At 41.9% G+C, this 27,912-nt stretch overlaps 1 protein-coding gene and 1 long non-coding RNA gene across 7 annotated transcripts; one reads left to right on the top strand and one right to left on the bottom strand.

Moving 5' to 3' along the window:
• Window positions 1-539: 539 nt before the first annotated feature.
• Window positions 540-7,910, top strand: LOC113460859 (uncharacterized). Its single transcript, XR_012581143.1, has 3 exons — window positions 540-1,231; window positions 1,877-2,109; window positions 5,808-7,910. It is a non-coding gene; the product is annotated as an uncharacterized LOC113460859 (long non-coding RNA).
• TECTB (tectorin beta) lies at window positions 2,487-27,912 on the bottom strand. Of its 6 annotated transcripts, XM_074545226.1 has the most exons (14): window positions 27,795-27,912; window positions 26,902-26,978; window positions 23,271-23,410; window positions 11,244-11,414; window positions 10,275-10,363; window positions 8,446-8,636; window positions 7,905-8,047; window positions 7,752-7,824; window positions 6,342-6,445; window positions 6,179-6,262; window positions 5,822-5,984; window positions 4,089-4,158; window positions 3,178-3,210; window positions 2,487-2,688 (listed from the first exon to the last, which is right to left on the bottom strand). In XM_074545226.1, the coding sequence occupies exons 5-14, from the start codon at window positions 10,348-10,350 to the stop codon at window positions 2,636-2,638; spliced, it is 990 nt and encodes a 329-aa protein (XP_074401327.1). In that variant the 5' UTR covers window positions 10,351-10,363; window positions 11,244-11,414; window positions 23,271-23,410; window positions 26,902-26,978; window positions 27,795-27,912; the 3' UTR covers window positions 2,487-2,635. The 6 variants fall into 6 exon arrangements, with proteins under 6 accessions (XP_074401327.1, XP_074401328.1, XP_074401329.1 ...); XM_074545227.1 differs by lacking the exons at window positions 23,271-23,410; window positions 26,902-26,978; window positions 27,795-27,912 and adding exons at window positions 14,847-14,923; window positions 18,905-19,114; XM_074545228.1 differs by lacking the exons at window positions 23,271-23,410; window positions 26,902-26,978; window positions 27,795-27,912 and adding an exon at window positions 21,187-21,489.

The following is a 27,912-nucleotide window of genomic DNA, read 5'->3' as shown; positions in this document are numbered from 1 at the left end:
TACTTCTTGTCATGACCTCTGTGACCTTGTGCTTCAGCATTGCAGTGCCAAACTGTGGGAAGGAAAGCATGCAGAAATTCATGTCTCATTAGAGTTCATCTAAATGGAAGGAAGAACTGGGACAAAGCCCAGCTGGAATCTTTGTGGAGACAAATGTTGGGTTCCAAACAGATTATTTGCATCCTCTCTAAATAATATTCCTTTCCCTATGTTTCCATGGGCAGACTTGTGTTTGGCTTTCAGATGCAGAGATCAAGGCAAGCATCTTCATGCCCTGACTAGAAAAGATTGGATTTTAGTCCATCTGAAATGATGAAGTCAATCAAACTTCATCTTGCACTAAAATCTTTAGCAGTCATTGCATTTTCTGATACAGGCAACATAAATAGACTAACTAAACACTACTTGTTTACTAGAACAAGTAGTGATGAGCCATATGCTAGGTTAGGAAAATAAAAGGTGGATACTTTTTTTATGCAAACTATTTAGGATGGACAACTTTTGCTTTCTTATGGAGCAGTACTGCTTGAGCTGAAACCTGTTCATGTGTTGTTGTTTTCTCTGGCAGATAGACCTTTCCACAATCAACTCTGGCAGCTGTTTTTCAGTTGTTTTGATTGGTTTTGGCAATAAACCATTTCTGGACTGTAGGGAGACAGTGATGCAGACAAAACAGACAGGAGGGCTCCCTGATCCCTACTTGGTGCAGGAGCACGGGCAGGAGATGTGTGTGCCACAGGGACAGATGTGTGTGCCATAGGGACAGATGTGTCACAGGGACAGATGTGTGTGCCACAGGCTCCATCCCACGGCCGGTGGGAGCGTCCTGGGAATCCACAGGCGCATCCAGAGCTGCTGAAATCCTGCACGGTTGGTTCCAAAGCCACACTTCTTGCATAACCAGAAAGGAATGAACCAACCTGCCAGGTCTTTCTGCACAAAACAGCCGTGACAGCTGTGCAGTGACTGTTGTAAAAGCAAGGCAAAAGAAACAAGCTTTGGGGAAGGACAAGAATTTGAAGAGGCAAACGCCGCTCGGAGGTGCTGAAACGCGGGGTGTCAGCGGGAGGAGAGCAGAGGAGAGGGAGGTAATGCAGCAAAAGCGGGCCCAGAGCCTGCAGGGCTATTATCCCGGTCAGAATGTCCTGAGGAGCAGCGGGCACGGCGGACAGGAGGAGAGCAGAGGAGGAAGAGGAGAGCCGAGGAGAGGGAGGAAGCAGAGGAGAGGGAGGTAATGCAGCAAACGCGGCCCGGAGCCTGAGGGGCGATCATGCCGGTCAGACCGTGCTGTGGAGCCGCTGTGCCGCAGCGCCCTCTGCTGTGCCCGGCGGGGAACGGCGCCCGCTCCCCGCGCCCTCCGCCCCCGGCAGCGCCCGCGGACCGAGCCTGCGCCGGGAGCAGCGAAAGGAGCCCCTGGAAATGCACTAAATGTGTTTATTTGACCGCTAGGGTCTAATGGATGCGTGTTCGAGCTCTGCGTTATCTTCATTACAATGAGCTTTATCAGGGAGCTGAAAATCCTTCACAGTTATTCAGGAGGCTCCCTCTCTACAAACGATAGTAAAAAAATCTGTAATGCTCTTTTGCTTCAGTGTATGCAAACACAGGTACACCCACCGTGTTCATTAATTGGAAGTGTAACAACTGTAATCATTCTTCCCTCTTTCACATTTAGGATCTTGGAAGTTTTATGGAAAAATTCTAAGGATATTTCTGACACTTTCAAGGATTTTGTTCAATATTGTTCAAGTAACTAATGGAAGTAAGGAACCTACTGTTATGCTTTTTGGGGAATTGTTTAATGTCCTGACATTTCCTGCTATTTATAAATCATTATTTCCCTTTCCACTGCTTTTGTCTTGCTGTTGTTGCTCAGGTACAGACCTAACACCTGGACCCTGCTGTGTCTGCCCCTGGCTATGTCTTCAAGGAAGTGCAAGGCTCATTAGCTTGTTTTCCAACCTCAGATGTGCTCAATATGCTCCCACACCATGTCACCATCCAGCACTGAGCCTGTCCAGTCAGCAAGACATCCTACTCCTACAGTGTGCTCTACTTAATCCAAGCAATCAATACTGACAACGCTGAGAATCAGGAAAGAAATGTCAGGTAATTAACTCTGAGCCCCTTCTAATTACTGCTACATGAAAAGAACCCTTTCCTCCCATCCTTGACATGTTAGGCTCGTTTTTGTTTTGTTGCAAGACTTCACAGAACAAACTGGGACTTTGCAAGACCAGGCCTGGAGGGGAGTTTGGTACCACACTGAGACTGGCAGGGAAGGGAGACCCTGAAGGTAAATTTGGCACTGAAAAATGCTGAGTTTTCACATACCTATATTCTCTTTAGGAACAAGTCCTATTGCCATCACAGATTTTTACAAGGAGGCATTGGCATAACCCAAGGGTTTTCACTAGTTCAAAATGCCAGCAGAGACTTGTGAGAAGCAAATCTGCTTTGGGATTTTCCAGAATTTGAGGCACAAAGCTCATGGAATGTTTTATTTATCTGGTAAAATGGTGCACAAGGATTTTTAGTGGCTTTCCTTTTTCCTCTGTAAAATAAACATCTTTAGTAAAGAAGTCCAGGTCCAAACAGGATCAAGGAAAGTTCCAAAGTACAGCTGGGCTGCATTTTATAATAAAACAGCAGAAAATCCAATCACAAAAAGTAGGTGGAAGATGACATCTGCAAGAAAAACACAGGCTACATGTGAGTACTTCCCTGTCAGCTCCCTTTCACCTTCTCTTCCCACCCCATTCAATAAAACTGCAGGCCCTAATGTGGCTCTGTCAACATATCAAATGTTAACAAATGGACTTTGAAAGGTGTGTTTCAAAGCCTTTTCAATCAGAAATGCTTTCAGACACCCCTGTTAACCCAGTAAAACATGATTGTTCCTTTTTGGGAAGGGGGTGTGACAATTGGAGAAAGAAGATTGTTCTGTATTGGAAGTAATTGCTATGATTTTATTGTCTGGTGTGAGGGATATACCAAAAAAAAGGAAAACAAAGTATATTACACCAGGAAATAAAGTCTGATTTTGAAATATTTACTCTTCTGTCAAATTTACTGGTATTTCAGTTTTTTTCTTTGAGCTATGGATTTTATGTTGACATAGACACTCAAAATGCATATTTGGGATTGATACTTTCATTGTCATACTTTGCTGTTTACCTGAGAGTGTGTAAAATCTGGATAAACCTTTGCCTGTATAAAAGAGGAAGAAAATAATTACATCAGGATGATGATTAAAACAGGGCAAAGTGCACCGGTGTGTTTTGTTAAAGAACAGGAAACATTTGTCATGTTTTGAAATTCTGAATATTTCTTCCTCTTGGATTTACTGTTTGAAGTTATAAAAGGATCCTCAGTTCTTTTACCTTCTAACATTGATAGGGGTTTTCTGGTGCGACATAATGGATTGTAATAATTCTACTGTGTCTGTATTTGTAATTTTAAATTGGCTTTCAGATTGGTGCAGTTGATAAACTAGTATAAAGGGCTCCAGTAAAAACATTGTTTGTTCCAAGGACTTGTTTCAAAAGATGAACCAGCTCAGAGAGAAATCCCAGGTGCCTGCAGGAGGCAGCAGTTGGAGGGAGCAGTTGCTCTGCAGTGGGGAAGGCCGATGGCAGTGCCATCAGTGTGTCAGGAGGGATAGGCACAAATCATCCCTGCAACACATGAAGGTGTTGTGGATGTGCTGAAATACAGACCCACAGTGTAAAGAAAAACTCTCCTGCTGCTCCTGACCTCTCTCCCACTCCCCTGCAACCTGCCAGAGCGTGTCTGAGCTGCTGCTGAGGTCACAGGCAGGTGAGCAGAGCTTTCACTGCCAGCTCTGTGTGCCAGTGGTTTGGCCATTTATCATAAATGCCAAAGGGCTGCCCTGACTCACTTGGCAAGCGAAGAGAATGTCACTGAGCTCTCCTGCCAGAGTTGGAGGGGACCAGCTTCTGTTTAAGACTTCTGCTGCCCCGGGGGACAGGGGTCTGGCAGAGGGCTGTGGCTCTCTCTGCTTGCTCCTCTCTGCCAGTTTCCTGTCTTCCCAAAGGGAGAAGCACCCCAGGAGCCCCGGCACTTACTGCGCACGGTGATCTCCGCCACCAGAACGCCTCCGGTTTGTTCCGCGCGCTGCCCTCGCTTGTCACATATCTCAAGAGAGCAGACAGAAAACCAAAACAATTAAAAATCATTAAAAAACCCCACAGACACAATTCTTATGTTTCCAACCAAGGAAATTGCTGCATATTTTCTAGGGACTTTTTTTTTTTCCTGCCTGTAATTATTGGGGGCTTTAGTGCAGAAGAGATTTGAAGAGAGCCTTACAGTTAATTTTCTGAAGATTTTGGTGGGCTGCTTTCCCACCCTGCCTTAAACAAAACTCCTGTCAAGAAGAGGGAAATTGAGCTCCATCTGTTTAACCCCTGACCCCTGTGAAGGCTTCTGTGGTTGTTTATTGCTCATGGTAATTGTTGTCCATTGGGTAGAAACAGGAAGCACCAAATCCTTTCCAAATTGATCAGCTCATGTCCAGCACTAATGATGCCTGTCACAGCTGACAAAGTCTGTATTGGAGGCAGTGCTCTGCAGATTAAAGGTCCTTGTGCATCTCTCTGACCTTTGCAGATCCCCAGCTGTGGGCATTTTTATTACTAACTCAGCATGTAGTAATTCTGGTTATGAGTTGCTTGTAAGCACAGACCACCAGCTTGGTTCAACCTTAATTGCAGGAGACCACCAGCTGCATTTTTGAGTGGGAACTGGACTCAAGGGATGTTGCCTGATTGAGCAATTATCCTGCACTGGAGGGTGAGGTGGGGATTCCACACAGTGCCTGAAAGGATGATGTAGGTGTTTGACAGTACTGCCAGAGGGGCACATATGAAGTAATGGGTTTGTGTTTTCTGTTGCCTTTGAAACTTAAAATTTCTAACAATGTGCTTTTGTCAAACTTGCAACTTGTGCACAAGTCAGTTCCTCCTGCTTAGCATTGAGGCTGTATGTTACAAAATGCTGCCTTAATTTGCTCCTGGACTGAGAAAGGGGTTAGAAAGAAAAATTGGGGTCATCAGGAGTCATGCTTTCTCTTCTTCAGCAAGAAACATTTTTTATTGAAATGACAGCATGTTGGCCAAGGAGTATTTTGTGCTTTCATTTCAGGTTAAATAAAATTCTATTTCATTACATGACAGAAAGAATGGCAAAGCTCTGACTTGGTCAAGGGTGGAGAAAGAAAGACATTTTATGGGCACCTGCCCTTGTTAAATTATGTGCCTGTATAGCACCCTCACCATGCTCCCATCTAAGGATACAGGAATCCACTCTTCTACCTCAGTTCCTCCTCCAGAGACAATTTATGTATTTTATGCAGAGTAGATGTCTGCAAGAGCAATAACTTATTGCAGCATGGCAGGGAGGACTTTCCTTGGGAAGGGGGACTGGGAGCTTTGGGACTCCCACTGCCCTGAGGCTGCTCTTAGCACCAAGATACTTGGTAAAATGGAAAAAGCTCAACTTTCTCCTTTTTTCCAGGCTTGTGTTTAACTGTAGCTGTTTGTCAGACAGGACTGTAGTCTGGGATATGAACAGGAGCTGAGTTTTTCAATGGCTGCCTTATTTACCATACATTTAAACAAGTTTCCCAGTGTTGCCTGTGGCATGACAGAGGTTGGGCTGCCCAGCTGGGCTCACACAGTGCCTGCCTCCATCTGCTGAGAGCCCTGGCTCTGGCTCTGCTCCTGCAAACCCTGGGGAAGGGCTGGCCATTCTCTGCCTGAAGGTGGCACTGTGTGTTTCTTCAGCAGGGACGCCTTACCACGGGGCAGGAGAACTTCTCGCTGTCGCAGATGTGCGTCTCGCAGTGCAGCCAGACCTTGGACAGCTTGGGGATGTTGCGGAAGCGGAAGGCGTTGAACTGGAACGTGGCCCGGTTCGTTTTGCCGTTCTCGTGCACTAGGATGGAGTAGTCCGTGGCACACCTGTGTTGCGTGGTGAGAAGCAGTGTCAGAGCCCCCGTGGCTTCAGTGAGACATCTCCTGAGGTGACATCTGATGAAAGCATTTGCCCTGCTGTGGGCCAGCTTTTCCTTTGCTCCCTTATACCCCCACAACCAGCTTTCCAGTCATCCTCAGGGCTGGGCTGAGGTGCTCTCCTGGGTCCCACCAGCACCTACCCCTTGGTGATCAAAGGCCAGTGGATCTGGTAGAAATACTCTGAGGAGGGAGTTGCCCAGCAGTTGTTGAGAACAACTTTAAACCTGGGGAGATACAAACCCCAGATTAGCAAGGAATGTCCCAATTGCCAGTTTATTACTCATTCCTCCTTCCTTTGCCTACCTGTCACTTAAGCCCTTGGCTTCCACTCCAGCAAATATGTCAGAACCAATTTCTGATGTTTCAACCACAAAGGGGGCTTCCTTTATACTTGAGAACTTGGCATTCTTTGAAAGACAAAGACAAAGTCATCATACATTATTTGTAACATACAAAGCAAGGCATCATTAAGCTTCAGACACCACTGGAGAGATTGACCCCAGAAACCTGGGTTCTTATAACCTGCAACCTCCAAACTCTACACTGGTAGTAGGACTATTGCAAACCAAGATGATGTTTAAAAATATTTTGATTAATATTTGGTGTAAAATGATGATCAGTGAGAGAACTTAATGCTGTTTGGGTTGTAGCATGTATTGCATATATTCCCACAGAGGGAGTGGGGAGCAAGCTTGCTGCTGCTGCTTGTGGTGGTGGGAGAAGCTGGTGGGAGTGAGAGTGAAGGTGAGTGTGCAGAATGGGAATGGAGTTGGGACATGGCCACGTGTTGGAGAAAAGGAAGGAAGACAAGCAGAAGTCACAAGAAAAAAGCCAGCCTGCTGAACATGGAGCAGTGTGGTGCTCAGGTGAAAAGTTTTTGTTACAAATACACTGAAATGCCTACTTTAAATCCCAATGCTTCTTGTTGGGTAAAATGATAACAAAGCTAGCACCAGAATTGTACAAAGAGCATCAGATTTAGTCCTAGCATTGGCTTATCTAGTGGAAAATACTCCTTTTACCTGGCCTATAATTTTAACACAGTATGTTCCTAGTTGTGCTTTTTCTTGCTGTGCTAAAATAGAGAGGCTGTTTGGGAGCTTTTGCCTGTGCTTTTGTGGAGAAAAGATTCCAGGATTAGGAGCTGGCTGCTCCAGCAGTGCAGTGAAGCTGCAGGGAGGAGAGGGAGTCTTCAAAAGATCTGCCTGATATCAAGGGACAATATTTTGTTGGCAACAAAATTCTAGCATGACCGAAAGATCAGTGGGGTACATGAAATATCTGTCAGGTGAGAGGATCAGGGAGAAAGCTGCAAGAGAAATGCAGGGAGCTTTGCTGTGTCTATAGAGGCCATGCAAGGCCAGCAGTACGTGCAGATTCATGCTGCTCTTGCAGTGGGACTACACACAAGTTTTGATTTTTCTTATAAAACCTGTCAGCAGGTTAGAAATGTACCTCTCAGCAGAAAAATCTGTCTGATTCTGAGGGATTAAAAGAACAGTTGGTATGAGTCTGCTCAGTTCACTTTAAGTATATCCCTGTTAATCAGCAGAAACAAGAACCCCTGCCAATCCCACTGCAATTATCTGTTCCAGGCTAGTAATGTGCTCCATGACACATAAAAGTCAGGAGCAGCTGCCCTGTTTTTTCCAGCCCTTTGGCTGAAGCCTTTGTAAGGTAAAGGTGAAGGTGTGAGTGGCAAAGAGCACTTACAGAGTAGAAGTTGAGGGACAGCTGGCTTTCAAATGAGCCGGAGCTCCCGTTCTTCACATGGACAGTGGCCACCCTGGGGACAGGACAAAATTCTGCATGAGTGAGGCATGGTAATGAGGACAGGGTGAGACACACTCCCAGGAGAGGACATACCTTTGGTCAAAGGCAGCCTGGTTCACCAGGTAGTTGGCATTGTATGAGCAGGTGAATGAGTAATTCACAGGCTGGTTCTTCACAATCACCGAGGAGTCATTGGAGACGATGGAGTTGTAGAAGTGGTATATGGGATTCTTGAACTGTGAATGGTGAGACAGAGAAATGTGAGCAGTACTGAGTCCTTGAGACATCAGGAATAAACTTTGAAACATGAACACTCTGATGTCAAAACAGGCTCCCCAAGGAAAATTGGTTTGGTAGCTCTTTATATGCTGTGCTGCCTATTCATATGCCTTACTAAACATAAGTTCTGTGTAACACAGGTGCAGATGAACAGCAGACTAATATCACTAAGCCTGTGAGTATTTTGCCTGGAACTGCAAAGCACAGCTGTGTGATTCTTCCTTGTCCTTGACTCTGCAGTTTGGCTCCTTCTTCCATTGGTACCTAAAGCTTACTTCAAGCTGAAGAGGACAGGACTCTCTCAAGTGAGTGCAGCCATTTCCTGAGTCAGAAATGCTGACCATCATAGTCTTACCTCTGACTGTGTGCCACAGTATGATTTGTTTTTAGGTGACAGGTCTGGGATTGTGAATTGGTAATATCCTGAATCGTGGATCCCATTGTAGCAAATGCCTCCAAGTGCCAGCTGATTAACCTCCCATCCATAGGGACACTCTGGAATTCTGGTAATGATGGTTTTAGGATAGCAGTATACCAGAATTACATCTGGAAGGAAAATGATATACCTGAAGTTATTCAGTAGTAATTTCCTTTCAAAGAGGTGGGTCCCCCCATTTACTTTCCATTTGGCTTAACCTTCTGTGAACAGGGATGTGTGCTGGAAGGTCCCCTAATGACAGCAGCTTTTGCTACACAAAACAGACCTTTAGGTTGTTAAATTCTGTCCTCTTTGGAAGAGTTTAGCCTTTGCCTTCTAATCAATGCAGAACTTTGTGAGAATTTTTTATCTTTCTGGAATAGCCGATTGAAAAGCAGAGACACTGGTGTGAAACTTGAAGTTAAAAAAAGACTGCACTGAAAATGTCTCATTAACTTATGCTGCAAAGCTGGCTTCTGCAGCACCACTGACTCTGTAAAAATAATATTGGTGAGGTTGTTTGGTAGGCTTTGTAGATCTGCACTGTTTTGTACTGGTGTATAAATCTTGGCTGCAATAGATATTCTGCCTTTTCTTTTCTTGGACTGGCACTATAAACCCAGCCCAAACTAAATTTTTCCTATTGTCAAGTCAAAAGCCAAGTTCTAAAACTTAACCTAGGCCTGCTAACAACAATAGGAAATGACCCAAACTCCCAGCCCTGTTAACAGCAGAGCTGTGTATTTCCAAACATGGTGATTGCTAATGCACACATGAATGCTGAACATCATAACAGACAGACAGACTGATACCTTCATGACAGCAGAATTGGATATTTTTCACAGGCACAGCTAATTTGAACATCCGATGGAAATTTTAAGGGCAAATATTGACTAACCATTAGTGACCTGAAAACTGAGGAAGACTTCCAATTACCACAGTGAGAAAAAAAGGTACCCTCCCTGGAATTACTCAGTTACTTTTTTCAAAGCCCTTGCCACTCTTATTTCTTATGCTAAAAGCCTCATTTTGCAGCCTTTCCATGTCTGCTGGGGAATAATCTGGGAAAGTCAAGTAGAGACATTAACAATTTGGTTTTTCTGATTAACAAACCTTGAGCACATGCAAGCTGATTCTGCTTGTGTTAATGCTCAGATTTAAAACTGGCAACTTTAGAGCTATGAAAATTCCTGCAGTTAAGAGAAACTGCTTGTGCAAATAAAGGTACTGAAATAAATGGCCAGAGGGCCAAATACTTTAGATGTACCATGAAATGACTGACAGCAATCTGACAGCAGTCATGCACTAAAAAGCAAACACTAAATTGAGGCATATTCCAACACATTTCTGGACCACATTTTGTAATTGTAGTAAAATCTGTTTTACAGGTCTGACAATCTGACTGTAATCTGTGGGACTAAAGCCCAGTTTGGGCAGCAAAGATCTGCTGCATCTAGCCTGTACTATTACAGAAAATTTCTAATTGTTTTTGTTCCCTTTGTTACTTTATGCTTTTGTGATTAACTTTCTTGCACTATGGTTATTGCACAGAATTTGCTACATGCCTAATTCTTTGTGGGGTTAGGATTTGTATGGAACATTCTTTACTGTGCTAGCTCAAAGCAGGTCAATAAAAGAAATTTAAGGATTAGCTCTACAGAATCCACAGTTTAACTTTCTGAAGGAAAACCTTTTGATTTTGAATGAAAAAACCCTTTGGCATCTTAATTACAGGAGAAGATCTTAGGAGATTTAAGTTCTTTTACCTGCTTTATTTGGAGTGCAAGGCCCTGCAAGACCTCGAGCCAAAATGACCAGCAGATAAATAGCAAGAGTCACCATTTCTTGCAAAGATCTGAGGACATAGGAAATAAAAGCTGAAAATGTCCTTAAAAGTGGAAATAAAAACAATGCATTGTCTGCAGTCCTGAGCTTGTAGTAGCTACTGTTAAAATGTCATTTTTGCAGAGAGAAAAAATAACATTACTGATATCCTGTCACCCAATTGCAACTACAGGGTAAATATTTCAAAGACCATTGCTATAATTAGGTCACTATTGTGATAATTTTACTAGTTCAGTGTAGTGGTGGCTTTTAATTATTCTTGTTTGATTTCTTGCAAATAGTCTAAACCTGAAGTGTTAATATAACCAAATGAAACTGAAACAGTGGGATTTGAAAAAAAGAGGAAATAGAAATTACTAGAAGAAATGTGACACTAGAACATATATAACGTGCTTAAAATTTAGTGCTGAAAGTATTCTCTGTGACGATTGGTATTCTGGTGCATATAAACTTAAGATAGCTCAGTTTTGGTGAATTATGTATTTTCTCCTTTGCTGCTGAGGAAAACATCCATAGAAGTTTTTTACATTTACATTTCAGGCCTCCAACCTGAAAGCTGTTTCCCATAGGGGAAAAACTTATACAGCCTGTGGGATTTGGACTGCAGTTCTCCTAATTTCCCTTTGAAGACACTCTTCATTATCAGCCCTCATACACACATCACTAAGCAGACTAAGTCACAAGTAAAAAATATAATTTACAGGAAAAAAAAAAAATCATTCCATTTCAGTAATTCTAACAAAACAAATCAATTTCAACATTTTCACTCAGCCCCTATTTTAAAAAAATATAAATATATATGAGTTTATAAAAGGGTCTTAAAGTACATATCAGTGATAATTCCTTCTAATTATCATCCCATGAATTCTACAAGAAATTAAAGGTTATACCTACGAGAAAGGAAGGTGCTAATTATTTCAGATTTTCATTCCAGTGTTATTCCAAAAGCAGCGCCGTCAGCTCTTTCCAAGATGTCCTCTTTCAAATGAATCCAGCTGGTGTTATCTTCGCTTTATATAAGCAATCTTGTAAAAGGAGCCCATCTCTGGTTAAATCTCAACCTGCCAGTATTGTCCAGTGTGAGAGGGAAAAAAAAAGAGTTATAGAAAAGGAGTTCTCTTCCCCTAGATGAGACTGCATTGCTGCTATTTGATTTTTACAAATCTTTCTACAGTGTTTTTTTACTGATCTTGCAAACAAGTGAACAGAAACCTCCTGAAGGTACAAAATTTTTTGGTTTGTGAGTTTATTAGGAAGATGTAAAATTTCTGGAGAGGTGAAGGTGCAGCTGCCTGCTAGAATTCAGTGAAAACATATTTATAGGAATTAGCTGCTTGTCTTAATTGGCTTATTAAGAATATCAAGCTTTTGTGCCATACAAATGAACAAAAGTAGTGGCAACAGATCATATACTACCTTTGGAGTTGTTTTTTTACTTATTTTTTTCTAAAAGCTCACAGGTAATCTGAGTTTAGGTAGGCTCCTCCATAAGCCTTAGCATTATGCTACATAATAATAGTATATAATACTAAATGCACACAAGGCTGTGTAATGTGCATGTAACATTAAACTATATATTGTATAAAATTTACCATTGCACAGAAAACAGAAACAAATTTACTCTTTGTATGACCACCAGTCATGAAGCTGCCTGTGAAAGTCTTGGCTAGCTGGTGGGATTTTCTGGTGCCTCATTAGATCCTGTTTGTGTCAGCTTATAGTGAAAGGCCCAGAAAAAGTAGTGGGTGCACTACTGCTATTTTATACAGAATATGGGTTTTAAACACTCTTGCCATGGGAAGTGGCCCAGGCTCAGCTTTGGGCACTGTGTCTCAAACCCGACCCAGTCCCGTGTGCTGTTGAACCACTCCTGCTCTGATGTCTTGAGTCACTAAAGTGGGACCCAGCCCCATTGGGGATCCTCAGAGATGGTCTGGTAACTCCTCTTGTGCAGAACCTCATTCTGCCCCACCCACAGCAGGACTTTGGTGTAGATCTGCCTTCTCCCAGGCAGTTTTTGGCAAACAGGGTGGCACAGTAATAAAGGTGTACCAGTTGTCAGTAGTTTGGAGTTTCTGAAAGAGAGGATCGAATGGAAGAGCACAGTGGCCCTGACCTAAACCTCAATGCTCAAGAAGGAGTTTTTAGCTGGCCTGTGAGTGAGATTTGTAGGAACACCTTGATGACAGCGTTCACTACCAGAAGTATCTCAAGCCAGAAAACCTGAGCAAAGCAGGGCCACGGTTGCACCTGCACTGTGAGGGCTGCTTTGTGATGGTCGTGTGCACGTGAATCTGCAGTGACATGAAGAATTAAGTGATCAGGGTGACTTCTTCTGGCAAACTGATCCAAAGCCCTAAACAAAGGTTGAAAAGCTGATCCAAAGCCCTAAAAGGTTGAAAAGCCATGTTGGTGCTTGATTTCAAATATCAAGTCTGAACCAAGACTGAAGCTTTGTAAGGAGTTGCTCTTACTGCTCTTGTGAGCCTGCAAGCCACCACATTCTGATTTAAATGAGATTACTTAAAGATGGACACACAGATAAAATCCTCTGGGCAGGGTTTGTTGTTATTTTAATTGAATTAAAGAACAATCCACTGAACAAGAAGCAAAGCTCATCAATCATTTGGTGTGATCTCTCTTAACTAGAGATTATCCTCTAGTTATCAGAAATCTTAAAGCAAGGAAGATTTAACTCCAGGTACCTGTTTTATAGCCTCACCCCAAATCATACAGGGATTCAGGCCTAATTATGATTTCCTAAGGCTAAATCTAAATATACACTGTGTCAACATGCACTATTTTATTGTCTTTCTGTGTGTGAGTGTGTATTTGGTCTGGAGGAAGAAACCAGGGTTTATGGTGAGACTTTCTTTCTGATCAACCCTGTTGACAAGAATATTTAGCTCAGAAACAAGGGGACACTTGCAGAAGAGGGCTTGTGACTTGAGAAAGGACTCATGGCTGTGTACAAGCTAATTCTTCAAACTCAAAGAATCAGATTCAGTCCTGAGGGTGGACTTGGCCTATCAGGCCTGCACACACAGGGCTGATTTGGAGTATAAGATATTTGGCTAATCTTGATTAGGAATAGTATAAATGCCTTGCTGAAAATTATGTAAGTGATCCGCCTCACCATAACATTAACAAAATTAACAAAGCTCTTGAAACACAGATTAGCTTTTTACTGATATTTTTTAGCAAATACGCTAATTAAATTATCATTGGTATAACAGTACAGGTTTCCGTGGAATTACTCCAAAATGGATCTAATTCCATAATTTGTATGAGAAAATAAATCTCTCACTATCTTCTCACAGAAAACTTATCTCCACGTACATAATACTCCTTTTAGGCAAAAGGTAGAAAACAGAATGAAAACCATGAAACAAATTTGGCAGTGGTGCCAGCTGGTGTATAGTAGTTTGCATTTGCATGAGAAACAAGCACAGAATGTACCTAAGCCAACCAGCATTTGATACCTGCACTGATCAGAGGTGAAGGCTTGGAGCAGGGTTAGGTTTCTCTCAGTAAGTGCTCACACGGAAAAAGGAAAGCCATTAACTTGTAAAGCAGACCATTGAGGATTGTTGCAGTTCCCTGAATCTTTCCAAGACCATTGAATAATCTCAGCAACCTAAGTATTTGTACAGATTTCAACCAAGAGCAAATGAAGGCCTTATTGTGGATTCCACCTACAAGGGCAGCTTGTGTCTCCAGCCTTGTTCCTCACATTGTGATGGAAAGCTGTGTGAGTATCAACTGTCTGGCTCTTACATGAAGCAAATGAGGTTCTGCTGTTTGAACCTGCAAGGGATATAGCAACATCCAGTTTTCATTGGTTTTGGACAAAACAATAAACCTGAAGAGTCCCTCAGCTATATGGAAGGACTTATGGGATAATGGAGACAGGCAGCTGGTCCCAGGGGAAGACAGCTCAGCAGACACACATCTAGAGGCTGCAATGTAAAAATGATAATGTTTCCACACACCAAAACCTGGCATACTCAGTTTTGTCTGAGATAAGAGGTGTATTTATCCCACAGGCATAGAGACATCCATGCTGCGTCTGGAGGCACAGCAGCTGCATTTACATTTGGCCTGATCTGAGTGAGTGGATCCCCTTGGAGGTGCAGTACTCTGTTGGTACAATCAAATTTTCCTGAAGCCCGATTGAGCTGAGCTGTGTAGACTTGTTCCCTCAAGTCATAAATACCTTAGGGATTTAGGATTGTTTTGCCTTTTACAGCGTAAATACCTTTCCTGTAGTTTATTACTCATGGCACGTGGCTGGTCACTCACTTCAGCACATGACTGAGTCACCATCCCTGGAGGTACATGAAGATGTGGCACTACAGGACATGGCTAGTGGTGCTCTTGGCATTTAGGACAGTTGGACTTCAAGATCTTTTTCCAACCTAAGTGATTCTACAGTTCTATTCTGTGAATGTTTAAGGCTTGTGAGCAGATTATATCACAATGCATGTACGTACAGAGAGCCTGGGACACACAGATCTCCTGCACTCCAAGTCCCCAAGTGGCTGATATTCTTCAGTAACTGGCACAAGACCTATCAGAAGAAGGGGAAATCAGAGGAAACTGTCATGGTGGAGGAGCTACATAAAAACCAGAGATGGATGTTCAGACCACTGGAAGAGACAACCTTCTGCTCTTGACTTACTCATGTGTTAGCTGTGTAACTACGCAACACTGAATCACAGTTTTTCAGCAATCACCTGCAGCCATGAGCTTGGTGAGACAGTGCTGCTGCTGGTACAGGCACTCCTGTGAGAGAGGGTGTGAGAGAGGACAGTCTCTCAGCTGAAGAAGCCTTGATAATTCTGCTATTCAAAACAGATATTTACATCAGCAAATCTTGCTGAACACAAAACTGTGGCTGAAGTCAATAATCATATTTCATGTTCATTTGAATGCCTGATTCTATTGCTGTTTAGCTTTGCCAGCACATTTAATGTTCTTTGGATGCTTCTCCAGCAAAATCCTGCCTGTTTTGCAGTTTGCTGCTGTTGGAACAGAACATCAGTTTGCAGCTGAGTTTCCTTGAAGCCTTTGTGTGGGTAAGTGCTTTATTTGTTGTGATTTTTTAGGGGATGTCTTGGATCTAGCTAGTTATGAAGGATAAGACTTTGGAGGTTGATTTAATAAAGACGTGGTGCTTGATTTAATGAGTGTATGAGACATGTAGAACAGGTCATGCGAGACCAGAACTGGTGACTAACACCAGTCATGTGAGACCTCAGTCCTTGGACTGCCTGTAGTTGGGGATGCCTAAACTTGCCATGTACTTAATTAATTTGTCTAAACGAGGCATGTATTGCATTAGCAAGTGCTGTAAGGTGGCCAAGATACCTGCACAGACATCTGTAAGGTGCCCAAGATATCCTGTGACACAGGACCTCTGGGACACTCGGGCACTTTTGGAGCAGGAACTGGAAGCCAAGGATAGTCAGGACATCTTAAATGACACTGGATGTCTGTGTGTGGGCAGCTCAGTGGAGACCAGCCAGACACACTGCTCTGCTTGGCTTGGCATTCATTTTTGCTCGCCCTGGGAGCCTGAGCAGCCCTGCAAAGTCAGCAGCACACATGCCTGAGCCTGCTCCAGCACCCTCCAATTACTCACTGGGTGCCCAAGGACAGCTTCCAGGCAGAAGCTGGAGCACTTCGGGGGAAAGATAGCTTTGATCTCAACAAGCAAGAATTGGGTCTCCTGTAATCCTGGGCGAGGGCTCTGACCACCAGTCTGCTCCAGCTGTTCTTTGAAGAGGGTGTGGCTGTGGCTGCTGGGCTCCACTGTGTCCAGAGCTGCTGTCCCATCTGGAACATGTCAGAGCAGAACTGCAGGGATTTAATGCTGAGAACACAGGGATTAAGTATTTTGTAATGGCTGGTTACTGCTGTGGAATAGCATTCTGTAATCACCTGAATGTGGCCTGAATGGCTTCTGAGGTACCTAAGTGCTTTTTTGGATCTCAATCATGCCATCCTGTACAACACCTTGTAAACCTTTTAGTTCTGCTTATCTCAACAACAGGTCTTGATCTCTTGGCACTTGGGTGAGGATCTCACCTCAGTGTGGGGGAGGATTTTAAGAGGAAGGTGAGAACAAAGCAAGAATGAACTCTTTGTGTCATTCATTAGTTTAATCTTCTCAGTTTGGCAGCTGGCTCTGACACAGTGACCATCTCTTCTTGGTTCAGTAATGCTCTCTTTTCTGGGCATTATCCCACTGGTGCTGGGAAGGATGCTGAAATATGCTGTTTCCCCGTTTGGGTTGGGATATGTCACCCCAGCAGATGTCTGATCTTCTGCCTCATTCCTGGCCATGTGTGCTGGCCATAAATAATGCTGCTCACTCAGCCTGCATACTTTGCTACTGAAAACCTGACAAAAACAGGACGGCAGTGCAGTGACACATAAAAAGTATACTAAAGGCAAATTTATCCTCTGGGGTCCCTCAGTGCCAATTCCACTGATTGCTCAGAAACTGATCCTAAATGTATGCTGCTCATTTAAAAAATATGGTTAAGGAAGAAAAAAACAAAAGAAAGACAAATGAAGGGGCAAACTGATAAAGAAATTTCAGAAGCAGGAGGAATGCTGAATTACAGTAAAGGACTTGATTGCCTTGAAGCTTGGAAGGCCTCCCATTCCCAAGCCCGGAAACCTTTCCTCAGACTTGCAATCTGTATTGCCCTGGGAGCCTGGAGTGCTCCTGCTCCCTCTTTAACCCCTCTACCCTTACCTGAGCTACAGAGCACTTCTCCAGCTTCCTTAGTTCTCCATGGTCTAATCCAGCTGAATTATAAACCTGCTTTGTGGGATCCAGATAGGAATGGATCCCACATGAAGGACTGGTAAAAATCATGTTCTTGAAATGCTCTCCATAAATTCATATTCTTTGAAGAGTTAAGATCCATTTGTTTTCCCTGTGAAATAAGCTTTCAGTATCTGTAGTGCTGCAGTCTCAAATCCAACACAAACCTTTGCACTTTTATCAGTGGCAGCTGCTGATTAAAATCACAGTTTTGGTTTCCCAAGCTACATAATCCTGCTAGTTCAATCTTAGACCTACTTTTCTCAGCACACTGTATCCATTATACCAGTGTTGTCCTCATTTTTGAAAGTTTGTGAGTTTTGGCAGTCTGATAGCATCATCCTTGGAGACAGTCTCTTTTGCCGTGAAAGGGATCTGTTTGTTGTAAAGAGTTATGTGGCACTGAGAGCTACATGTATCAAACTTAGCTGCATTAATTAGCTGGTGCTGTGCTTGTAAACTGATCATAATAATGCTTATCACAATCTTAGTACTATTATCTCTGCTTTGCAGATAATGGAACTGAGCCACAGAATGGCAAAGCTCAGTGTAGGGCTCTTGAGCTGCCCATCCTGCTCTTACTTTTCCTTTGCCACTGAAAGAATAAGGAGCTTGGAGCAGGAAGTGTCCAAGCAAACTCTGGATGGGTTTGTCAGTGAATGAGAAAAGCTTTTGGGGAAGCTGGAATGATTGTTTGGAGTGCCAGGTCATGTCTTCTGGAACAGAGGACTCACATGTCAGAGGCTCTTTTGCCACCTTAAGTAGTAAACTCCCCCTCGCTTGTCAGTTTACCATTTCCACTGGCCCTTATGGCTTTTTGACAATGATTTGGTGACTTGATTACCAGTTGAGTGTCTCAGTGGGTTTGCCATAAACAAAGCTTCTCACTTAGTCAAGACACATTCTTTAGCATTCAGCCTCCAAAAAGGTCACATTCTGAGACTTCCCACAGATAACAGATCAATTTTCAGATCAGTTAAAGGGTATTGTTTTCTTCAAATTGCACCAACACACTATTGATGACATCCACTGAGATGGTTCTTTCCATTCACCGTGTTTCACAGTAGAAGAGAAATGTAACAGCTTCATGAAGTGGAATGGAGCAGGGCAATTGATCTAAAAGTTTCAGGCACTCAGTTGAGTTTTCATTTCTTTGTTGCATTATGACTCAACCAATGCCAAACAAAATCCAGATCTTACTTTTTAAATTGGCTGGATCATTAATTTTAATTATTATTAAATGTTTATATTATTATTAATTTTAATTACTTCTTGTAGAATTCACTTAAACACCAAATGCAAGAGGTGGCTGTGGTCCATGTACATTTCTTCAGAGATTTTCATGGGCTCCCTCTGATAGGTTTGAGAAAGCTGACACCTTTGTGTTTTCTTCTGCTGAGCTGTAGCTGGTGTTGTATTGATCATTCAAAATCAATTCAACCATCCTGGGCAAAAGTACTATTTGCTAGCTCTTAAAATGACAGTTTCTCCCTTCTGGTGTAGCTTCCAGTAATGTAATAGGAGGAAATACTCAGTCTGCAGCAAACCATCATTTCAATCAAAGCTGGCTGAACAGAGCATTGTGGTCATAAAAATGCTTGAAATTATGATACCACTGGCATTCATGTAGTATTTCCTACAAGCTATTCCAGAAAGTATGACACTGTAGTTCCCTTTTATGAAAATCCCTTAGGAATACAATAATGTGATTACCTTCCAAGGGATTCATAGAGTTGTTCTCCTCCATAACCCACCACAGCTCCAAGTACTCAATCCTCCAGGACAGACTGTGCTCAAGACTCCAGATTGATTATGCTGTTAATGACGCAGGAAGCTCTGCTGTTGTTTGTTTATTCTAAGATTAGCTAAAATTAGAAGTTGACCTTATGTTCCTGAATTAATTTAAATATAAAAATTCAAGTTACTGATTCTGATTATTTATTTTCTGGAAATATGATCTTGAAAGCCAAAGCTCCTTGAGCTGTGAGTCATTTCTGAAGTGATTTTGAAATGAAAGTTGTCTGGCCCAATTGATACATAGGAGCAATAAACCCTAAACAATCTCCAAGGTAGTGCCCTTACATGTATACTGGGCATCTACAGATATGTAAGATTTTGAAAGATCAAGAAAATGTCAAATCCTTGTTTTAAATGCTTGAAAATATCTATATAAATTCAGTAAATAGACCTCAAACTGCTGACTGCTTGGATATACCAAAAGCACATGAAGTTGAAGAGTTACTCTTTGCATCTCTGGATGGTCTTGATATCTTAAAAAAAAAAAAAAAACAAAAAAAAAAAAACAAGGAGAGAATAAGAAGAGCAGGGAATACTGAATCTTTTACAGCAATAGGCTGTAAGATACATTATTGATGCTTCAGAAAGTGTGTAAGCCTTAAAGTGCTGAACTTGAAATACTAGGAAAGGATCTGTTTTCACAGCTTTTTTCTTAATATCAGTTTTGTTTTTTTCTCAGTGGGCTCCAAAACAAAATGTACCTAAATACATCAATCAATAGTCAGTTCTGAAAATGTAAGCTGATTTGAGAGTATTCGGATACATCTTCCTGGAAATCCTTTGGGAAAAAAGGACTACAGAAAAAAAAAGACTCTACATCTAATTCTGGGGGTGGGTATGGTATTATTTGGGTGTAGGTGAAATCAGTGGATATGAATGTAGAGAAGATATGGCAACAATGGTATTTTCTATGTTTGCAATACCATTCATTTCAGGCTCTCTGAGACCTTCATAAAGATTTTAGTCCAGACAGCAACTGGCCAGGAGATGGTGTTAGTGATGTACTATAAACAGACACATGTGGCACAGAAAGGCAAAGTGACTCATGAAATCTGGTGAAGACATCTCACCCTCCTCTGAATGGTGCCCATCTTTTGGACCCTTCCTTGCCCTGTTCTGATTATTTTCATTGTCTATAATAATTATTATTTAGTATTGCTATTTCAATATGGCAAGCAAGTAAAATATTTTTCTTGTATCTTTGTCAATATATTCGTTAACAAATAATGTAGATAATTTATTAACAGATAAGTAAAAATAGAATAGATCAAAGCTTAGATCACTCAGGAATAGCAGATTTGAATGAAATAAGTTCAATCATCCAGACCTTTTTAGCTTCTCTTGCAAGCCTTAATCTTGTGGCTCGTAACAAGTAGTTTGGAAAGATGCTCCTCTCTAGGACAACAAATGCTGTATATTTCTTTCCTTCTGCACCTCTTGTCAGGAGCCAACTCAGCTGAGCTCCCCAGCCTTTCAGTCAGCTTTGTCAATTCCTGTACCAGTTCATTTCTCCACTTCCCAGTCTTCATTTTCCCCATGTGATTGCAACCCTTATGATCTGCCCAATAAGCCACTAAACTCACAATGTCTGAAGGTGTTAGTTACTATGTAATGTCACCTTCTGGTATTCTCACCTTCCCACCCCTTTCCATGTATCCTGTCCCACCACCTCTCTGTGCACTACCCCTTCCACTCAGCTCAGCAAACACTGCTGCTCCATCAATCTCCTCCATTTCATGACTTTGCCCATGCTACTTAAATATGCTTGTGTGTGAAATTTTGGTTGTAAATCTTTCCTTCCAACAGTCCTTTGCTTTGTGCAGGGTTTCCATGGTGGTTTCCTGCTGGCTTTTCACCTCTGCTCCTCTCACCAGCAGTATGACATTGGCCAGAAATGGCTCTGCAGGCAGGAGCTGGTGTTGGGCAGACAGTGGTGGTCAGCTAACATGATTCCTTGGCAGCAGGCTGCTGCTGTGATCTCAGGTTATACATCCCTGGGTTTGCACTTTTTAAAGCTATTTTAATCATGCCTATCCAAAGAGATGGAAAGAAAGGCTCTTGTGCTTCCTGCTTTGCTGCACAGTCACAGCCAGCCTGGACCCTTTAGTCTCAGTCTAACCAGGCTCTCTTGAAGTGAAGTGAGGAGGCCAGGTACAGCCTGGCCCCAGGAGCTCAAAGCATGAAGAGGGAAACTGTACCTTGATATTTCATTTCTCTGCCTTCCTCAGGAGGATTCTGCAGCTCACCATGCAAAGGGAACTGCCCCTGCCTTCCCTGAGGTGAGGACTGCCCTTTCCTCTCATTTTGCACGCAGAAGGGGCAGTTCCTCTGGTTCTCTTATCTCTTATTTGCCTCTCCATGACAAAGTTGGGGGCATCCTGACTAGTGGGCAGTGTAGCTCAGGTGAAGGGACAAGCCCTGGTATTTGTATCTAAATGCTGTATATAGCCATCTAATGGATATTATCTTTTAGATGTAACATACTGGACAGGGTGTCCTGGATGGCTTGGGAAAAGAGCCATTGGGATTAAAGGTCACTGAGATCAATCATGCTGATGATTTATTTAAGTGCTTGACAATTGTGAGTTTTCTGCTTGGCAAGTATGCTTTTTTTAAATTTTAAATTATGTGATCTTCTCTGCAAGACTTCCTGTTTATGAGCAAATATCTTAGGTCTGGGGAGCTTGGCACCTAAATGCCTTTTAAAAATTGATCTAAGAGATTTTAGATGACTAACTCATATTTTTAAAAAAAGTTAGTTAGGAATCTAAATCTAGTTATTTTCAGGATTGCAAAACTGATGGACTTTTCTCAACTATTATTAGCACTGGAAAAGTGTCTTCCTCTATATTTGCCAAATAGATCTATTGAATTTTGAGTGTCATGCACTAAAGCCTTTTAAAAATTAACTCCTATCTTTCACCAAGTACTTTTCCCAGTGACTCTACTTTGTCTGAAGTGACACTTTACAACAAGGCTGCTGAGGCCACCATGTATTCTTCAGACTGGTCTTTATCCTGCAAGTACAGGAGCCTCCAGCACTGCTCAGGGCAGCTTAGAGTTATTCCCTGAGAATCCTGGCAGAGAGGGCCATTTGGAAAAGCAGTGTTCACTCTGAAAAGGGTCTGTTTCCATTAAGTTACTTAAAACTGAAAACTGGTAAGGAGATAATGTTCCATCCCATCAGGAAAGTATATCTTTAGGATATAGATATATTTCCATAGAATTCATTATTTCCATTTTTGAACCAAATTCTATAGAGAATGAATGTGGAAATATTGCAGTGCTCTCCAGGATTGAAGGTCTGGTATTTGATCAGTTGTGCTTAAAAATCTTCTTGTTTGGGAAAGCACTTCTTGTTTGGGAAAGTTTTCTCTGTCACAGAATTCTCTGAAGCAGAAACCTTTTCTCCCAAGAGTAATATAGACTAAAATTTTTACTTAGGGAAAACACACTTATTTAGTGTGTTCCTTTTTAAAGATTGGTCTTTAAGAAATTGAAAATGCCTGAGTGTGTGCATAAAATTGTGTTTAAATACAAAGGACTGGTTAATACAAAGTGAATACAAAATTGGAAATTTTTATATGAGAATGTAAAGAAGAAAATAGGCAAATGTGGCCAGGGTAAACACGTATATGGAATCCTAAGGAAAACAGCAGTAGAATTCAGGAAATATTTAATCAGTGGTTTGACCATACCTTTGGCTCAAGCTTGGTAAATATGTGACTACTCAAGGTAAGGATGCCAGAGCAAGAACATTTTTAACAGGTCACTGACTGTTATTTTAAGTGGACTCCTAGCTTCATGGCTCACTTAGGTATAATGTTAAGAAATTCTTCGTGTGGAATGGCATCCTGTTCTGTTGAAATATTTTATTATGTTTACCAGGCTGACAAATCTTTTGATTGCAATTTAATTTAATACAATTTAATTGCTACTAGTAGGATACCCTTCAGGAGTTTACTATCCTCACTCTTGCTGGAATTCCTATTGCTGTAGTGATGATGTTTCCCAAACATTGTTTTGGAAAAAGAAATTTAGGGTTATCATTAATATATAATTATGCTAATGAATTACGATAGCTTCAGTTTGCCTTCCTGTAACACTGTGGGCATAGCTACAATAAGATAAGAGCCTTTAGGTAACATTTACATTAATTATATTAATTAGAGTTGTTAGGGTAGTATTACTACTTTATAGCCCTTGTACTCACTATTTTCATAGCCCATGTGCAAGGGCATTGCTTCCTCTAATTTTGGTGAATAAGGACGATCACAGTTACCTGGGAAGAGGACTGTGAGTGCACCTGTGGCTGTGCAGCAGAGCACCCCATGTCAGCCATCCAAAATGACCAGTTCCAGGGCATGGCAGCCTTTACTTTCTTCTGCAGACATGGTGAGTGTGAAATATATTTCTAAGAAACTGGAAGAAATTCAAGAAATAAAAAATAATTTGCATGTATTGGCCAGAGACATTAAACTGCATAAGACCCCAAGTAAGACTGTGTTTGTGATTTGCAGTTTTAATTTTTCTAACTTTTATTTTTTTCCAGTTTATCTTTTAGTGCTCATACTTATTGAAATTGAGAGTGTAACTGCATCTATTTAGACAGAAATTAAAATGAAGAGTTCTCTTCTTTTTCTATTATATTGAAAAGTTCTTTTTGTCACTGTGATGGAGGGTGCATATCTACATGCAGAATATATTATAATTTTGGAAGATGGAATTAATCCATTTTTTATTCATTTCCCTCTTATTGATAGTGTCAAAAAGACTGCAGGATCAGCACCAACAGTATAGTTGATTGAATGGCCTTGGCGGGACTTCAATCACAGTTTAAACAGATTCTGTTGCAGGAAAGGCCAAGGAAAGGAAATTGCAGAGCCTGGTTTAGTGAAGGATTTAAGAGTGATACAGGTATGCATGAAGGGCTAGGGTGCCAAGGCAAGCTGGAGAATTCTAGAGTGGTCTGGTAAGCTCCAAGACAGAACTGAATTCAACAGTTTTGTGCAGATCCTGACAGCTCAAAAAATGCCATTTTTAAAATTATACAAAAGAAGTGTAGCTTCCTTTAATCATTATAGAAGGCTCTGAGAGGCAGAGGTAAAGGAGGAAGGGGCAGGCTGATCAGTCCAGGCATTAATTAGGGCCAAGGTCTCTTTTGGAAGTTAATGAGTTTCTAAATAGCTAACGAGCAGCTGATAGGGATCGGAAAAATACTCAGCCTCTGCATCCTGCTTTTATTTCTGCCCTCAAATGAGAGATACCTTTAGGAGATACAGACAGAAGACTTTTGTGGTCAAGTCTTTTATATCTGCTTCTCAGGTGAAAATCCTTTTCTTACGCAATGCAAGGGAAAATTTAAAGCTTTTTTAGTCTCCTGAGATTCAGAACGATTTACAAGAGTATTTTTTGAGCCTTACTGCAGTGCTCAGGATAGGACCTGAGTGATTTCAACTGTTCTGGTCTCTCTGACCCTGCCTTGTCTGTGCTTCTGAAAGTGTCTGACATAACTGCTCTTGTTTGCCCTTCTCCCTCATCCTTGTAAGGCTGATGGCTTTTGCCATCTTCCTGACCCTGCCGGGTAGGCATTGCACTGACACAGCTCTTGCATAGCATTCATTTGATTTTGAAAAACACTGAAAGGCAAAAGAAATGAGGAAAAACCAAATAAGATGGGAAGCCAAGTAAGCACAAAGCAGGGGGGGGGGATCTGCTCTTAGGGCAGACCAGAGAGGGGGTTCAGGCACTTCTTCAGTGTGTGCATGGCTGTGCAGGCACGCTGTCCTGAGCAGAGGCAGAGGTGCAGCCTGGTGTGTGTGTGTTGAGCTGTGAGTGTGATACACCCTTAGCTGAGCACTCACCTGGGATACAGGAATCAGCCATGCAGAGGCAGAGGGGATTTACTCACTCCAGTTCCCAGCTTAGAAGGGTCTGGCCTTTCTGAACCACTGGCACAGCAGATCTGACTTCAGCAATTTTCCCCCCGCCCCATAAGATTCTCTGCTATTCATGTCTTAATAGGTATTTAATAACATGCATGAGTTAAATAGAATATTCTTTTATCTGCTCTAAGATTCCCTTTTATTTTCACCACCTTACCACTTGGTGGATCTGCATCAGGAAACACCAGTGCATTTCTTTGCAGTTTGAAATACTTGTCATTCTTGTGGTGGCTCTTTTCTGAGTCACAGCTTTTCTAACCAATATAGAAGTAACATTAATATAGCAACAAGTAATTAAAAAAACCTGGAATCTATTTGGCTCATACTACAATTGAGTATGATTCCATAGCTGTAATTAACTAGGCAGTGTCTGGAAGTGTGTTGCATCCACCACCTGCCTCTCCTGTGCTAAATTTCTACTCCCTGTTCTTACAAAGAGTAATGAAAAGCAAGGCTTGGAACAGAGACATTTCTTGATTGAATGCCATGGAGGCCAGGAATCCTCCTGTGATGTGTTGGAATGTCTTGTGCTGTTCTTGAAACAGCCCACAGTGGTAGCTTAAGTCCTAGGATCTTAACACTGAGGGCATTCAGCCCTTCCAAAATAAATTGCCTGCTACCTACTTTTTGGAAAAAATTAATTCTCTCCCACATGTAAACAGGTAGCTGCTAATTCACCAAAAGGTTATAGTCTGCTTTAATGTGATGACAGTTTTTCTTAGATGTAATGGCCTAAAGATAGGATTTCACTCACGCCATGCTCATCCTTCTCTGGTAACTGTTTTTGGTTAATAATCAGGACTCAGGTTAGTAGACCGTACACATCACAGCCAACACCTGTATAAACTGGTTATCTGAACAGGATGTGAGTATGGGCAGAATATAAATTTCTATATAATTCCCTTTAAATTGGCATATGAAAGGGAATTGCTTATGAGTCATGTGCTATTTGCAGATTAGTGCTACCCAGAACCTGGTGCCAAGGAAACTGACTTATTCTCTGTTATTACTTTGCTATTCATTACATTGTGCAATACATCAATTGCAAACATAAATACATTGTGTAGTCCATGGATAGGAATAAATCTTGGTATGTTCAAGTACGTACAGGCCAGGTGCTAGCCTGCACAGGGAATCACATACATTGTGCAGTTTCCTTAGATTTTTCATATTCTATTCATAGTACTTTGATGTTTTGGGTTTTTTGGGGTTTTGTTTGTTTTCTTTTTCATTTGGCTGCTTCATTTTTGATCCTAACTTTGAAGAAATTACTTGAACAAAATATTTTGGACTTTTTTCTGAAACTCACAGTGCTCACTGAGGGTCTCTCATGTATTTTCAGCCTCTGGGTATCTTTGACTCTTCCAGAAACTTTTGGGAGGACGTAACTTCCCCTTGACTTTCCCATCAAGGTTCTTCAGCTAAGGTAGGTTTGTTTGTATTGGTTTTTGTATTGGTTAAGTCTTGTAAGGTATGGAAAGAAAGACTCTGTCATATTACCTAGAACATATTTCTGTTTTTTACATTTCCTTGTGTTCAGCCTGCAAGAAATTGGGGAACTTTGGGGTAGTACAAAGGCCCTTTCCAGATCTGTGTGTCCAGTTCAGGAAGGACTGGTGCTTTTCCTTGGATCTCTCCTGATTTCTGCAATGGTTTCTGTAAAACAGCTTTCTGATCCCATTGGAGACTGCTCCAAATCCACTCCCACTGCTGGTTCCATTGGTGGTGGTGGGATCAGTCATTCAGCAGCAGATTCTGCCAGCTGTGCCCTTGCACTGATGGTGAACTTTGGCTTCATGTTAATTTAGGACAGTGAGAGACATCATTCCATGCAACACTTTTTTCCCCTACAAGCTCTAGAGGCCCTGGGCACAGGCCAGCTGTGTGACCACAGACATGGAATATCACCCTGTGCTTTTGGCTGCCCTTCAGCTTTTGCCTTATATTTTTAGCTTTCAGGCCTCTTACCAGGAGAATTGTCTCTTCTTACAATATTTGTAGCACACTGGGTGGATTAGCAGTTCTGCTCACTCCTCCTCTGGTATCTAGTAAAAAGCAAATATTCAGAAATTATTCCTTAATTTTGATGAAGGAAGAATTTTACTTCCTAACACTGCATGACAAAACCTCCTTGTTTAAAGGACTTTGTTTGAACTGGCATCTTAACCTGCGTGTCTCTGTCACACAGCAGGTGCTTCAGATCACTAATCTCCTGCAGTACAAGCTGGTATTTATTCCTGTCCACTGTCAGATCCTTTTACTTGGCATAGCAAAGCATACCATGCACCCCACAAATTGTGCTGGTGAGCATATTTAATTGTACATCAGCAGGTTACCTATAATTAACTCCATCACAGTGAGAGCCTTGGATATCCTCATTGGGAGGATTAATGTCTTCTCCAAGGACAGAAGCAACCCTGCAGGGAAGATGGAGCTGCAAGGCTCTGCTGGCAGAGATTTGAGCTGGTTAAAGCCTTTGATGGTCACTCTGAAGTTGTTTATATTTCAAAGTCCGGGCTTTGACTTCCTTGAGCTGTAGCACTGGGTAACTACAAACATCTCAGGGTTTCCTATCACTCCTGTGCATCTAGGCAAACTCTTCCTTGATTTGCTCCAATACCAGACTGTCAGGGTGGTCAGCTGGGATGGGGTTTGGCATGATTAGAAGTCAATGGTTTGTCTATGTTTGGAATAGTCAACTTAAATTTTATGTTCAGTGCAGAGAAACTGGGTCCTTCAAAGGCTGTTATGAATGATGCAAGTGGATGCTTGAGGCATTTGCTCTGGGATCAGAAGGTCTGTGCCCTAGAAATGAATGTTTCTTCCTAATGTGAGAGACAGATACAAACATCTAGGCTTACCTGGGTGAAGCTCACGCAGTGTGTCGGTCCTTCAGTCCAGTTCAAGTTTTCCTCATCTTCTCAGTAACTCCTCAGTATTAGCAGGACTTAGCAGGACTTAGGACAATTTTTCTAGGCT

Source organism: Zonotrichia albicollis, chromosome 7 (genome assembly GCF_047830755.1).
Source record: "Zonotrichia albicollis isolate bZonAlb1 chromosome 7, bZonAlb1.hap1, whole genome shotgun sequence".
In the NCBI taxonomy this organism is placed as follows: domain Eukaryota; kingdom Metazoa; phylum Chordata; class Aves; order Passeriformes; family Passerellidae; genus Zonotrichia; species Zonotrichia albicollis.
The sequence above is the reverse complement of the archived record's forward strand: the minus strand, read 5'-3'. Positions and strand labels throughout refer to the sequence as shown.